The sequence below is a fragment of the Orcinus orca genome, chromosome 16 (genome assembly GCF_937001465.1).
Source record: "Orcinus orca chromosome 16, mOrcOrc1.1, whole genome shotgun sequence".
Classification (NCBI taxonomy): domain Eukaryota; kingdom Metazoa; phylum Chordata; class Mammalia; order Artiodactyla; family Delphinidae; genus Orcinus; species Orcinus orca.
In genome coordinates, this window is record NC_064574.1 from 24,538,942 (window position 1) to 24,553,905 (window position 14,964).

At 55.3% G+C, this 14,964-nt stretch overlaps 2 protein-coding genes across 5 annotated transcripts in view; one reads left to right on the top strand and one right to left on the bottom strand.

The window, feature by feature from the left end:
- Positions 1-209: 209 nt before the first annotated feature.
- Positions 210-7,306, top strand: EIF6 (eukaryotic translation initiation factor 6). 4 transcript variants are annotated; one of them, XM_049698911.1, is made up of 7 exons: positions 210-678; positions 1,195-1,313; positions 1,448-1,533; positions 3,280-3,455; positions 3,994-4,170; positions 4,357-4,538; positions 7,043-7,306. In XM_049698911.1, exons 1-7 carry the CDS (start codon positions 655-657, stop codon positions 7,050-7,052), a joined length of 774 nt encoding a protein of 257 aa, XP_049554868.1. In that variant the 5' UTR covers positions 210-654; the 3' UTR covers positions 7,053-7,306. The 4 variants fall into 4 exon arrangements, with proteins under 4 accessions (XP_049554868.1, XP_033289480.1, XP_012389568.2 ...); XM_012534114.3 differs by lacking the exon at positions 210-678 and adding an exon at positions 710-936; XM_049698912.1 differs by lacking the exon at positions 210-678 and adding an exon at positions 807-965.
- Positions 7,307-9,056: 1,750 nt separating this feature from the next.
- MMP24 (matrix metallopeptidase 24) overlaps positions 9,057-14,964 on the bottom strand; it is a 46,103-nt gene continuing 40,195 nt past the window's right edge. Inside the window, exons 8-9 of the mRNA XM_049698896.1 lie at positions 13,512-13,778; positions 9,057-11,700 (exon numbers count right to left, since the gene is read on the bottom strand). Coding sequence (XP_049554853.1) covers positions 11,363-11,700; positions 13,512-13,778 — 605 coding nt within the window. The 3' untranslated portion in view covers positions 9,057-11,362. The remainder of the gene's footprint in view (positions 11,701-13,511; positions 13,779-14,964) is intronic.

Genomic DNA, 14,964 nt, shown 5'->3' on the forward strand with positions numbered 1-14,964 from the left:
GGAGGAAAGGGGCTCCAAGCTTCCCTCTGTCCTCGCTGAGAGTGACATTCTGCGAGACCCTGGGGCTTTTGTACAAAATGGGGGCCAAGTTCATCCGTCCACCAGAGCAGGTCTCTTGACTGCCACCATCTGCGGGCGGGGCGGGGTCGGGGGTGGGGGAGGGAGGCAGAAAGTGGTTGCCCATCAGCCCCTACACCCTTGCCCACTCTGGACCCTCCCTGACACCCGGCTTCGTCCATCCTCTCCTCTCCAATACCTTCTTCAGCATGGTTTCCTTTCATCCTCTGGCCGCGCCTCCTTCTCCAGCCTCTGTCGTGGTCTTACTTCTCCGTGATGGACACCTTCTCCGTGGGTGACTTCATCCACCCCAGGCTTCAGCTCCACATCTCAGCCCTTCAGTCTCCCCTGGGCTCCAGATCCGGCCTGGGCATCTGTCCGACACCTCACTCTGTCCCTCACCTCTCCCACACCTGCTCTTCCTCCTCGGGCTTTACTTCAAGGTATAACTCCGTCTGGGACTTCCCTGACGGTCCAGTGGTTAAGACTTCCCGCTTCCAATGCAGGAGGCGCGGGTTCGATGCCTGGTGGGGGAACTAAGATATAACTCCATCATCAACCCATCTTCTGCGAAACATCCCTGGCTCCTCCATTCTGATGCCTCACATCCAACCAGCACAGGTCTGGGTCGATATTATCTCCTACAAAGCTCCTGACTGAATGAATAAATGAATGAATGCGAGCCTGCTGGAGGCGGGGCCAGGCGGGGTAGAGACAGGACCACTTGCAGCCATAGAGTGCTCCCAGAGGCTGGCGCTAGAGTGGTCGCGTGGCAGCGTGCGCCGCGTTCTCTCGGAAGTCTCCCAGGGAGGAGGCGGAAACGGAAACCTACCGAGGGCCGAGGAGGCCTCTTGCGCGTGCGGAGGTTTCGTTTACGTGGTGAGCGGTTGTGGCGAGACACCGGCAGGGTTAGCTCCGGACGCCCTGGGTCGTGAGGGTTGGCGGCCGAAGGATTCGGGGCTGTCGTGTTTGGAGGGGCTAGGTGGGCGGGCCCCGAGGGCTGGGGGCCGAGAGGGGCGGGGTCGCGGCGGGGCCTGAGGCGCGGAGGCCGCGGGACCCGGACCCGGACCCAGGGTCGAAGCCGCAGCACCCTGTCCCGGGAGAGGATCCGCTGGCCCTGAGCTCCCTGTCCCGCAGCCCCTAGGCCTCATGGCGGTCCGAGCGTCGTTCGAGAACAACTGTGAGATCGGCTGCTTTGCTAAACTTACCAACACCTACTGCCTGGTGGCCATCGGAGGGTCGGAGAACTTCTACAGGTGCGGCGGGAGCCCGGGGCCCGTGGGCAGTGTGTGGGTGGGTGGCTGGGAGGAGTACTTGGGAGTCTGGGGCTCGGGCAGAGGGAGGGTTCAGGCCCCCCAGCCCCGTGACCACCGAGTCCTTGTCCCTACAGTGTGTTCGAGGGTGAGCTTGCTGATACCATCCCTGTGGTGCACGCCTCCATCGCCGGCTGCCGCATCATCGGGCGCATGTGTGTGGGTAAGCACGCTGGAAGTCGCCGAGGGAGGAAATGGAGCCTCCCAGCGCCTTTAATTATACCCCTAGAAGGGACCCCGGGTGACCCAGCGATTCCTGGGCTTTCATCCATTATTTCCAGGGACTACAGAATCTCTCAGGCCTGTGCTGGACCCTAAGTGTCAACAGATCAGGGACAACCTCTGGCAAAGGCTTCTGGATCATTGTAATCACAAATAACATTAAGGGCTTTCACTTTTACCCTTGTTTCAGTCCTTGTTCACGAAGACCCTGGGAGGTCGGAATTATTGGCCTAATTTGACTGATGAGGAAGCTGAGACTCAAAGAACCCAAGTGACTCGCCCAGTTCCACACCTGGTGTGAGGGAAGATTGGATTGTCATCTCTCCCCGGCCACTGACTCTGGGCAAATTGCTTCCACTTTCGGAGCGTCTGTTTCTGCCTCTAAAAAATGACAAGCTGGGCTTCCCTGGTGGCGCAGTGGTTGAGAGTCCGCCTGCCGATGCAGGGGACACGGGTTCGTACCCCGGCCCGGGAAGATCCCACATGCCGCGGAGCGGCTGGGCCCGTGAGCCATGGCCGCTGAGCCTGTGCGTCCAGAGCCTGTGCTCCGCAACGGGAGAGGCCACAACAGTGAGAGGCCTGTGTACCACCAAAAAAAAAAAAAAATAATAATAATGACAAGCTAAGATTCTGGGGTGTACTGTTCAGTTACCCATTTTAATCTTCAGTTCCCTTTACCATGTGCCCCTATAGCCCTCAGCACGGTTGACTCTGGCCATTTGTCTTTTCTTTGAGCTGGATCTGTCTGCCTTTACTGCCTCCCCTTCTTTCTAGTTTTGCTCAAATAGGAGTTTGTTCCTTTATTTTTATTCATAAGCCTGATGATTTTGGACTCTTGAGTATTTTCTTATTCAGGCCAAACATTCTTATCCCTAACCATGACCTTTGGACTTGAAGCTAGTTCTTAGGTAACAAGGGAGATCTTAACCTGATCTTTGGTGGGTTTTTTTTTTATGATGGGAGAAACTTATAGTTGAGAAGTTCAGAGTTGTGATCTTGCAGAGTTAGGCAGAGGTTTAGTCGTTGTCACAAGATAATTGTGGTTCATTCATGTTGCCGTGTACTGTGTTTTGTGTAGGTATACCACGGTGTATTCATTCATTCTCTTGATAGTGGGTATTTGGGTAGTTTTCAGTTTGGTCTGTTATGAGTATTGCTGCTATGTTTCTTAGTGAACAAATGTATGTATTTCTATTGGATATATAATACCTAGGAGAGGAATGGCTGGGTATTCAATGTAGTAGATGATGCCACATAATTATCTGAAGTGGTTGCCCAGTTTATACTCCTATTGGTTGCTCCATATATCTTTGCCAACACTTGGTATTGACATTCTTTTAAAAAATTTAGCCATTCTGGTAGGTGTGGAGTGTTACTTCAGTTTCTTAAAATACAACTAATGCCCAAGAGCGCTTCCTGTTAGTCCTGGTTCCTCCTGGCTGATGATGGCGAATTGGGCAGGATGTGTTGGGACAAACTCCTAGGTCATCTCTGGGCTGCCCAGTGGGACTCCTGGTCCCCCGGGTGTTGTATGGATCAGTGGTTTGGAGGACTGGGGTCTGGGTCTAAAGCTTTGCTGGGGAAGCTAATTGGGCTGGATTGTATCCCCAGCCCCCAGGGCTCAGCAGGCATCTTGTGTATTCATGGTCCATCCTTGTCCCACCTTCCCTAATTTGGGTCTCCCCAGGGAACAGGCATGGTCTCCTGGTGCCCAGCAACACCACCGACCAGGAGCTGCAACACATTCGCAACTGCCTCCCAGACTCAGTGCAGATCCGGCGGGTGGAGGAGCGGCTCTCGGCCCTGGGCAATGTCACCACCTGCAATGACTACGTGGCCTTAGTCCACCCAGACCTGGACAGGGTGAGGCGGCCCAGGAGTCACAGGATATTAGCCGAGTCAGCGGTTAGCCACCATTCTTGCCCATCAGACAGGAATTAGGGGTATCTCTTGTGGTTTCTCTTTATACCTGGGCTCCTGCAGTTCAGACATTGGTTGGAATAGTGAAGAGAGGCCTTCCATGGTGTGATCAGTGTCAGAAAGAAGCTAGGGAGTGTATTAGTCCTTCAGAATCAGGGAGATTGACCCATCTGGTCTTGAAGCCAGGGCTAGGAGAGAAGATTGACAGGTGAACTCTTGCCTGTGGGTTAGAGGAAAGGAGGGTAATGTGGAGACCAGCCTCTGGCTTTTCAGGGCATGCATGGATATTAGGGGCTCCATAGCTGGTCTAGACTCTGCTCCAAGCTGTATTCCCTCCTTTTTCTGGGTGAAGCTTCCATATGCAGCTACATAGCAGAGGAGTGAGCTTAGGGAGTCGTGCCCTGGGTGGGTCTGGTGTGGAGGCCCTGGGTTCTTTGATCTGCTTGTTCTGGGCGCTGAGCACAGTACCTTTGGCTGACAGGAAACAGAAGAAATCCTGGCTGATGTGCTAAAGGTGGAAGTCTTCAGACAGACAATAGCTGACCAGGTGCTGGTAGGAAGCTACTGTGTCTTCAGCAATCAGGGAGGGCTGGTGCATCCCAAGACTTCAATTGAAGACCAGGATGAGCTGTCCTCTCTCCTTCAGGTCCCCCTTGTGGTAAGCAGTCTATTCTCTGAGCTCTGTCTCCTGCTGGAGCAGATCCCTTTGCCCAGTATTCGGGAATCTAGATTATTACCTGTCACAGTTTGGGTTTGGGCTGAGGGTCAGGGAGAAGGGTTTGGGGAGAGTCCTCATGACTTTGGCTGTTGGTGCCATGATCCACACTGAGCCGTCCCTTGGCAGGCGGGCACTGTGAACCGAGGCAGCGAGGTGGTCGCCGCTGGGATGGTAGTGAACGACTGGTGTGCCTTCTGTGGCCTGGACACGACCAGCACAGAGCTGTCAGTGGTGGAGAGTGTTTTCAAGCTGAATGAAGCCCAGCCTAGCACCATTGCTACCAGCATGCGGGATTCCCTCATTGACAGGTATCTGGGCCTCTCTTCTTTGGAGGGGAGGGGAGGGGAGGGGAGGGGAGGGAGATGCCACCTGTAATGGGAGCCACGCTGTATTCATACTGGTAGGTTCTCCTTGCGTGTGAGGCCACATCTGCACACTGCTGAGCAAGCACAGTACAGTCCACAAGCCTTTCCTGAGTATCTGCCCACTGCCGTCTTTGAAGACGCTGGCTCAGTATATCCCTTCTGTAGTCTGTCTTTTATTTTATCACTGACCACATTCTTTTGCAGTTTGTATTTGCCTGTGTGTCAGTGTCCCCAGCCAGTAGCCTGAGACAGGAAAGAGCTTTTTAATTGAAGGAAGGAGGGAAGGCTGCTTTTAGGAACTGAGGAGACCCAGGTGCCTAAGGGACTCGGGGGTATGGGGAATGCATCAGAATCACCATCATCTGAACTTTGTGGGTTTAAAACAAGAGTGGGTTCTTGGGCCCTAACCCTGGAAGGTTCTGGGGTGTTAGGCTCTAGAATCTCTTCCTTTGGAAGAGCAGCAGGTGCTGGATATTTAGTGCCTCCCCCCCACCCCCCCATTTAGGATCCTTCTCAAGGCACACCATACCCAGCTAGCACAGGAGTCTTTATGAGGATAGAAACCCCAAAGTAGAGCAGGTGTCCAGTAGCAGACTCCCTACTTAGCAGGGGCAGAATTTCCCTTCATTTTCCCTCCTTCATTCATTCAATTGCTTGATGTTCATTGAACCCTATGGACAAGACCCCATGTGGGATAGTCCGGCAGCTTAGTGCTACATCCTGCCTCTGAGAGGGACTTAGATTGTAGCAGGGGAGAGAAGATGTAGTGGCCATAGATAAGTTAGCTACCTTCAAAGAAGAAGTAAAAGGTGCCTTCTGTGGTTTTGGAAGCTCCTGTGATATACTTTCTGGAATCCAGGAAGGTTTTGGGGAGCACAGATCATTTAGTCTGGGCTTCAGGGAAATGAGTAGGTAATTGAAAATGCGAAGATAGGGTGGGGAAGCACTTCAGACAGAACCAGGGATGGGGAAGTGTGGAAGGTGTGAAGGGGAAAGGTTTTATTCCCAGTGTTGAGGACTCTGAATGCCCATGTCAAGAAGTTTTAACTGTAGGTGTTTTGACCTTTGGTTTATGTTCGGATACTTGTTAACGTAGTTTCTTGCCTTCACCCCTCAGATACTGATTCGCTCAGTTTGGCGTGGGACCCAACCATGTGTGGTGGTTTTAATAATCTTTCCTAGGTGATTCTGATGAGGGCAGTTTGGAGACCACACTGACAAACTCTGCTGTCAGCACTGGAGAGCAGTTGAAAGGGTCTGAATAGGAAAGTGGTACCAGTGGTTTTGTTATTTGTTCAACAACTTTTTTTGGAGCACCTACTATGTGCCAGACAGTAGTGATGGGGTGATGAATAGAATATACCCTTCCTCCCCTTTTGGAACATTGAACCTCATAAAGAAAACAGTACTTCCACAATTAACCATTTAATTAAAGAACAAAACACAAAAAACTTCTTAGCAACCTAAGAACAGAAAGAAATTTCTGTAACCTGATAATTGTTACCTACTAAACTACAGCAAATGTTGTATTTAATGGTGAAACTTCATAAACTGCCAGGTAGAGCTGCCTGCAGTCAGCAGCCCTGGTCAGCATTGCAGTTAAGATAAAGACATGGGTGTTGGAAAAGAAGAGACAAAACTCATTAGCCTCCTTTGGTTTTGAACCTGTTTGAGTTTGAGGTGCCCATGAGACCTCACAAGGAAGGTGTCAGGTCGGGGATTAGAAATATGTACCTCAACTTCCCCAAAGTTCTTTCATTTCTTCTACTTAAGATTTTATGAGGAAAAGCCAATCCTAGGAAAACTAAGATAGAATCCAACTTTTTTAGTACTTTAAAGAGAAATAAAAACTTCAGATAACAAAAGAAAAACAAAGAAGAAATATGTACTTAAGGGAATTTCCCTGGTGGTCCGGTGGTTAGGACTTGGTGCTTTCACTGCCAAGGGCCTGTGTTCAGTCCCTGTTTGGGGAGCTAAGATCCCACAAGCCGTGAGGGGCAGCCGTAAAAAAGAAATACATACTTCATGTTTATAATCGTGCACATGATTATCACCTCCAGGAAGAATGTTCTGGCCGCAGCCCTGCCACTAGAGGATTTGGGGCCTGGACGTGTCCCTTACCCTCTCTGAGCCACCTTGTTCCCTTGTCTAATGTCTGTTGGGCTTGACCTGTGAGGCTCTGATTTATGATCAACAACGATTTGAATAAGTTATTGAGTTCACCCACCCGAGTGGAGGAGTTACTTTTAGTTTTTAAGCACTGAGAGTGCTAGACTGGATTTGTGACTTGTGGGAGCAGTGGAATCTGGAGGGGCCTCTGTGTGTGGCTCTTCGGGGCTGAGCTGGAACAGAGGTCCTGGGGTAAGGGTGGAGGCAAGCACTTTGAGAGTGGAGGGTGAGCTGTGCTCTGTTGAAGCACCTACTGACAATGCTCCTTCTCTCTCTAGCCTCACCTGAGTCGCCTTCCATACTCTTCATGGGCTCCTGGCTCTGGACTTTGGCTCCGTCTCCACGCCCCACCCAGTCTGTCCTGGATGCTGGCAGGGCCGTGGCAGAGAGCTCACCTGGACTCAGTGGCTGGACGCCCAGCCCTTCACCTGTGCCCATCTCCTGAATCTATAGTTACTGCAAAAACCTGCCACAGGTCCTATGGCTTCTGGCTGAGAGCTCTGTTGTCTGTGCCAACCCATTAAAGGGCAGCTTCTTCCGGCCATTCTGAATGTGTTATTTGGGGACCTCAGCCTGCACTCAGCCCCCCACCATTGTTCCAGGGGGAGGTGGGGTAGGATGCACACACACCCCTTAGTTCTACAGTCTCCCACTCCTCTCCCCCCATCACCAGATGGGCGGTTTCATCCCAGGACAAGAGGAAGCAGCACTCTCCACTGTACTTCTCCCATTTTCCACACAACTTCAGCCTCATACTTTTGGCTTCAAAGATGAGTCTGTTTCAACTCTCTCCTAGGCCAGTGTGAGGATCCTGAAGGGCTCTGGGGCACCTGGCTACAGGGCAGTCTTGTCCTCTTTCACCCAGGGTGGATGGAGGTTTGCTGGCCTGGCTGCTAGGTGGCCAGGACCGCCTCAGACCAATCTCGGTAGGCCCTTTCCTTTAGGGCCTTGGGTGGGTGCGGAGCCGGGCTGGAGAGGGAGGGTAGCTGGGGCGGCTCCAAGCGTCTCCGAGTTGCTCGCGGGGCGGAGCCCCGGGGCTTCGGGCGGGTGTGGCCGGTTGCTGGTGGGTGGGTCGGGTTTGCTGGGCCCCGCCCCTGTGCCCTGAAACCTTCCTCGCTGGCGGTTAGAGGGCGGGGTTCGTGCGCCGTGGCGTCACAACGCCAGTCCTTGCTGACGGTGCTGCGCAGGCGAGCCGGAAGCGGAGGCCGGCTCTGGGATTCTCCTGACCGGCGGCTCGGGCGGTGCGAGGTGAGGGTCGGGCCCTGACGGGGCGGGGGTGGCGTGCGGCCCGTCCCGTACCTGACGGGCCTCTCGTCCTGCAGAACATGGGAGCTCAGCTGAGCGGTGGCCAGGGCGCCGCGCAGCCGGTGCAGCCCGCGCAGCCGGTGCAGCCCGCGCAGCCGGTTCAGCCCGCGCAGCCCCAGCCGCAGCCCCAACCTCAGACCCACCCCCAACCCCAGCCCGCGGCGCCTGAGGGCCCTGTGCGGCCCTGGCCAGAGCCCGGACCCTGGGGGCCGCTGGACGACGTGCGCTTCCTTATCGTCTGCACCTCCTGGTACTGACTCGTCGCTCTCCGCCCTTACCGCCCGCCGCCTCCCGTCATCCTGTACGCCTCTCCTGCTCGGGTCCTTGTCGTCTCTCCCCACCTTCCGCCACCCTGGAGACGCGCGGAGAGTCGGGGAGCTCGCTGGGGACTGGAAGGAAGCCTCCTCCGCAGCCTCGCCTTGGGACACCGTCTTGCCTCTGGCCCCTCCCGCTACCCCAGATTCGTTGGCTTCTCAGCCTGCACCCAGCCCAGCTCAGACCTTCGTGTTCATCCCCACCCCACAGTTTCTCCAGCCGTCTGGGTGCTGGGGCAGCCTTTCCTGTCACTGGCTTCCAGAACCAGGCCAGGGCTCTTGGTAAGACGACCCCAAGGCTGCTGACCTAATCTCACCTCATTTTTCCCTGTTGCCAAGAACTGGGCTCTTGCTTTTGTCCTTGGTCATGGCACCATGTGCCTTGACTTGAGAAAAGACCTTGCCACAGTGAACCTGCTCATACCTCTCCTGGGAGGGGTTGCTCTGCCATCCTGGGTGCCACCCTGGCATTATCTGGCTGTTTTCCTGAGACGCCAGTAACAGAGGGCCTCCAGGGCCAGCCTTTTGGAGAGAGGGGGCATCTGATTTTTGGGCCGGCAGATGAGATGCATGGGGCACCTCCCAGACACCGCAAAGCACCCTGTCTCCCAGAAGCTTCTTAAGGCCACCCAGAACCTGATCCTTGTTCCCACATCCCAGGGAAATGACACACTCTGTATTTTTGTTTTATTTAGAAATGATTTAAAAAACATTATACAAAGGCTGATCAGTTTAAAATGTGACTGACACTGAAATGCTGTGATGTTCCCCAGACTGAGGGGAAGCTGGGCTCTGGGGCCTCCAGTGCTTTGCCCCTCTGTCTGCCCTGTCCTGGGATGATGGACAAACGGATGACCACAAGGCAGGAGAATCCATGATTGGAAGGCTCCAGGCTGAGCCCTCTCTGGGCCTGGCCCTGCATCCCTCACATCTGCAGCCTGGGCTGCCTGCCTCCATCTCCTGCTCTTTCTCAGCTGACCTCGGTAGTACCAGGAGCCAGTGGGGAGCCTGGGGGGCCTAGAGCTTTCAAGAAGTGAGAGCACCAACCTGAGGAGTGGAGAGGGACCCGGAAGGGGAGAAGGGAGGCCAAGAAAAGATGGATAAAAGAGACACTTTTGATCTCATCTTGGACCCTAGAGGGGTCTAGCAGGCCCACTGGGTGGCCTGGGCAAGTAACAGCCTCTCTGTGCTTCATTTGCGGGCACAGTGAGAGTTACCCTTGGCCTCCCAGGGACTGCATGAGTTACATGTGAGCGGACAGGGATGAGCTAATAAAGTGCTTTGCAAAGTATAAAACACTGTACAAACCTATGAATCACTAATATCTCTGCAGTTGTTCCCCACCCGCCCCAGGGAGCCCGCCCTTGGCCAAAATGAGAAAAAACAGGATGATGACAGGGAACACAGTGGACCCATATAGGTGTCTCTGGGATGAGAGATTTTGCTCAAGACAGCTCCCAGAGTCCCTGTCTGCTACAGGTTAAGCAGACTCAAAGCCCAGAGGCCACGGGGTGGGGGCAAGGCCCATGCAGGCTCAGAGGCCCTGCCAGCACCCTGGAGACTGACACCTCTGCTTGGATTTGGCAGGGAGCCAGTGGACATAGTTGAACCCATTGGTTTTGCCTCCGGCTCTGTAGTGACAAGCAGGGCTGCCTCTTACTGGGTTGGAGTGAGGCAAGCTGAGCCCTAGGAATTCCTGCCAGAGACAGTGAGGGGCGGGCCCCTAGGCTTGGGGTTGTTACCAGTTGTGGCTGCCCTTTTCCGAAGAGCAATGCAGGGTGATGGGCCCAGAGAGCTGGGTTAGCAGGGGCCAAGCTCATGGTATAAACACTGCTTCTGGGCTGAGAGATTGAAGTGGTCTCAGGGTAGCTAGGGGTGTGGGCTCTGAGCACTTCAGAAGGCTGCCCTGGGCCCCTTAACCCAAGGCCGTGAGAATGTTGGCCCAGAGCTATTTCCGTCTCACCTCACTAGTCAGGCTGAGTCCTCAGGCCACAAGCGACAGGCTGGAGCAGGGCCAGGGACTTGGGGGATGGGGAGAGGAACGGGAGAGTGGAGGACAGCTACAAACTCAGATCAGCCTCCGAGATGGGGTCAGCTCCTGCTCCAGCCCTTTAGCCTCATTAGCGGGGCCCAGCTCCTGGCGTGTCTGGGCACTAGAGTGGCCTTAACAGCACCTTGGTCCTTATCGCTGGGGGGAGGGCTGGCCTCATCACCAAGACAGTCACCTCTAATTCACCTAAAGCCTCAAGCAGCCTTTGCAGAATGGGACTTTAAACAATAGTGACAGGACATTGAAATATTCACGACATGACAGCTGGGTCCTTGTCAGACCCAGCTGGGCCACAGCCCTGCCTGCAGCATGTGACCCTAAATCCTGGGTCTCAGGAGACCCTGACGTGTGGAGCAGGTTTCCTGAGGGATCTGCTGTTGCCAGCAGAGGAAACCCAGGCTTGTTGCCCACTGTGTCGGCAGCAGGGGTCCTGTAGCCTTGGAGGACGGTGGGGTAGGGGTGGGGGGACATCTGACCAGCAGGTGTTGGCAATGGGGGACCAGGACTGGTGGCATCTCCCAGATGGGGCTGAGACCGCTAGCGCTGGCTTCCCACAGAAGGTGCTGGGTCCAGCCAGGTACAGATGGCGCTGTGGTGCCTCGTGGACGCCACAGGGCGCAGTGACCACGGGCCTCCTCCTGGCATGGTCCCTGCCTCCTGATGGGGCCTGGCCTGTTCCCTTGAGTAGGGAGCAGTTTACCCAGGACAGAAGGCTGGCAGCTGGGTGCCAGACACCCACCCTGGGGCACAGCTGCCATCACTCCCTGCCCCATGCTCAGCCTAGGCCAATGCACCACCACTTCGGCTACATGACCCCTGGCCTAGGGCCATGCTGGCCCCGGTGGGCAGTGGCCAGAGCTGCCCCTCAGACCCTGGTGAGGAAGGGCCTGGCTGGCCAGACCGAGTGGACAGAGAGGGCTCTGGGCTGCTCACACCCACTCCTGGACTGGCCGCTTATAGTAGGTGACAGGCTGAGGGCCTGCCTTGTTCTTGAACTGGAAGATGGTGTAGACCAGCACCAGGATGCAGAGGGACAGGATGCAGGGGATGACCACGGCCACTGCATTCACAGAGCCTGGCACGTCGTTGATGGTCACCATGATGTCCACATCGTCCTGGGGCAGCCGCCGCTCCTTGCGCCTCTCCACCTCCTTCTGGTTGCAGCCCATCCAGTCACGCAGGATGTTGCGCGGGTAGCCTGGCTCCACGCTTAGTTTCTGGTTGTCGAATTTCCAGTAGTCCCGGCCCTTGTAGAAGTAGGTGTAATCTGCAGAAACACGGCCCATCATCACCATCCCAGACACTTCCCTGCACCTGTTCTGCACCAGCGTGAGGGCCCAGGGTGCTGTGGCAGCGTGGAGGAGGGGCGCCTCTCGCACCTGGGAGGAGCCCAAGAGGAGCTCTGAAAGGCGGGTGGGCACGTGACGTGGTGGGGGCGTGTTGGAACTCCTGGAGGTAGGCATGCGGTGCCTTGCACACCCTGCAAGTGGTGTGGCTGGTCGTGGAGGATGACCTGCCCAGCTGCAGAGAGGCACCTGGGACCTGGAGCAGCCCACCCTGTCATCTCAAAGGTGCTGGGAAGCCACTGAGGGGCTGGAAGTAGCATTGGTAAGCTCATTTTGTGCTTCCCAGACAGGACTCTTCTCAGCCCTGGGTCTCAGCTCTGCCATCCTGTGCCCATAGCCTCGCCCTTCCCCCATGTGAGTCAGATCAAGCCCCCAACTTAAGGCTTGGATGGCACTGTCTCCGTAGCTCTAGGGCTGAGCCAGCTCCTGCCTGAGCCAAGGGAGGCAGGGAGAAAGATTTCTCCCGTTGACGGAGGGCACCACCTCTTCGCAGTTATCATGGACTTTTTTTGGCTTGGCACACGTGACTGTGCAACACAGATTGCAGGGTCGCTGGGACCCTGCTGGGGGAGGGGCTGGAAGGAAAAGAGGCAGCAGGGCTTGGCAACCACCACAAGGCTTCCTGCAGCAGCCTTATCGCCCCGCCAGTCCACAGACACAGAGCAACTCACACTCTCCTATTGGCCGGCTCCCCACCTTGGCTGGGATTTTCATTGGCTGAAGTTCTTGATGTCACCTGTCTCTGAGGCTCCCCAGAAAGTGAGACCATGTGTGTAAAGCATCAGGTACACAGGAGAGCCACCAAATAGCAGCTCTGCCCCTGTGGCTGCTGGCTTTCTTACCGGTGACGTCTCCTTGGAGAGCCCTTCCTGACGACCCTCTCTCACATGGCCCTCTCCCTAGATGCTCTCTGGCAAATGCTTTCCCTTATTGCATTTGTTCCCACTTTGTTTTTTGCCTCTAGACTGGGAGCCAGGGATGCAAGGCAAGTCTTGTTCTAAGCTCCATCCCCAGCCCTCCCACACAACCTGGCTCTCAGCAATTATTGTGGAGTAAATGAATGACACCTGACATTCCATAAAAACTAAAACACCCCAACAAGATGATAATGATGATAACAGCTAAAACTTAGTAAGCAGTGGAGGTGGGATATGAAACCAGCCAGGCTGGCTCCAGGGTCTGTGCTTTTGACCAGATGAGCAGAGATGGATTCAACAAATAGCCATGGATAGCCACTCTGCACCTGGCAAGTCCCAGCCCCTCTTCTTGAGAAGCTTCTAGTCCGGAGCAGGGAGAGGCTGTGAGTCAGCCTGGCCTCCAGGAGGAGCTTAGGAAATGTTTCATAATTAGAAAATGCTTCTCTTTTATCTTTAAGCCCTGTGAAAAAGCACCTTTGAACCACCACATCCATCATTTCAGATCTGCTACCTTGAGGGACTCCTAGAGTACACCTGAGGACCACTGTTTGAAAAATGCTATCTGAGGGAATGAAGTCAGTCTATGAAAACATCTCTCAATTGCGAATGATCCCTACAGATGAGAAATTGTGACTTGGCCGCTGGTAAGAGAGGATTAATTTACTGTGTAGACATGGGTCGATATGAGGCACTTGTCTTTACCACCAGGCGGTGTTTCTCAAACCTGGATACCTTGAGAGTATGCCCGTGGGCCCCGGTGAGACCCACGTAAAATCAGACTCCCCCTCACAAAACCCGGCCGGTTTCTTACGTACATCCTTCCTTGCTGATGAAGGCCCCTTGGGGAGCCTGGGGGATGCCCTTCCACACGGTGATGGGCTTGGGATAGCCAGGGTCCGTGGCCCGCCGCTCCTCGCTGTAGCGCCAGTACCGCTCGCCTTTGAAAAAGTAGGTCTTGCCCACAGGTTCCCAGCGCAGAGCTGTGTCAATGCCTTCTCGGGGCAGACAGCTGCCCAGCTCCCCCAGGCTGTGGGGGTACCCAGGCTCCACCGTCACCTCCTTAAACACCCAGTACTTGTCACCTGTGGCCAAGAGGAACCCAGGATTAGCCTTCCTCGGTCATTCACGCTGGAGGTTGTGGATAGAGCCACTTGCCCATCATCCACTGGGACCAAAGTCACTCATAGAGCCAGTGTCAGGGGGAGACGGCCCTGGTCCTGCTTGATCCCTGTGGCGGAGGAGGCTGAGGCCTCTTGGCTCAGGCAGAGCTTAGGGGGCAAGAAGCCAGAATCCAGTCTCAGATCCTGGGCAACTCGCCCCACGCTGCCCAGGCTCCGTGCCCCACCCTCTTTTCCTTTCGTGTGACTTGCTCCTTTTTCCTTTCCGGGTGACCTCAGCCTCTCACGGCTTCACACACACACTAGTACTCCCCCAGCCTTCTACCAGTGACACCCAACTCTGAGGCTGCCGCTCTCCCAGTGGACCTGGGCACCAGGCCCAGGACCCTGATTGCCCACCGTCCTCTGGGCATTTCCAGGTCGGCTTCCGGAGTTCCTCCTCTCCACCCCAGGGGCTCCCTCCCTCACCACCTGTCTGCCTCCCAGTGTCCCCAAGAAGGTGGCATCACCCCCTCTTTCCTTCTCCTCTCAGCACTTAGCCTCTCACAAGGCCTTGTCAGCCTCCTAGCCTCACTGCTCCTCCCTGGTACAGGCCTTACAGACATCGCTCTCCTCAACTCCAGCAGCCGTCTCAGAAACGGCCTCCTGCCTCTGCCTGGATTGCCGCCTGCCCTCTGGCTCTCTGCTGCTCAGAAACAAACAGTGAACTTCCAGCATTGCCCTGATGGGTTAAGACCACAGTCCGGCTGGGCAGCCAGGGCTCCTCAGGACTCTCCCCTAAACTACCTTTCCAGGCCACTTCTCACAGCTCTCCGGTGGGGCTCCAGGGCTGTCTGGTGGGTCTTCTAAAGCCCTTTGAACTACTCCTTTGCCCATGCTGTTCCTTCCCCTTGGAATGCTTTTCTCACTCCTCACTATCTGAATCTTACTCTTCTGAGGCCTGGCCCAAGTCAAGATAATCGAAGTAAAACAACCTAGCACAGGGTGGGCCTGCCATACAGCTAGTTCCCCTCCACCCCCGGCCTCTGCAGCCTGCGCGGCCTCCCCCTCCAGGCTCTCACAGAACTCACAGGGCGGCCTTCCACGGAGCACTGGATGGTCTTCAGTTGTCTGCACCTCCCTCTACTTTGTGGGGGTGAGGCTTGTCACC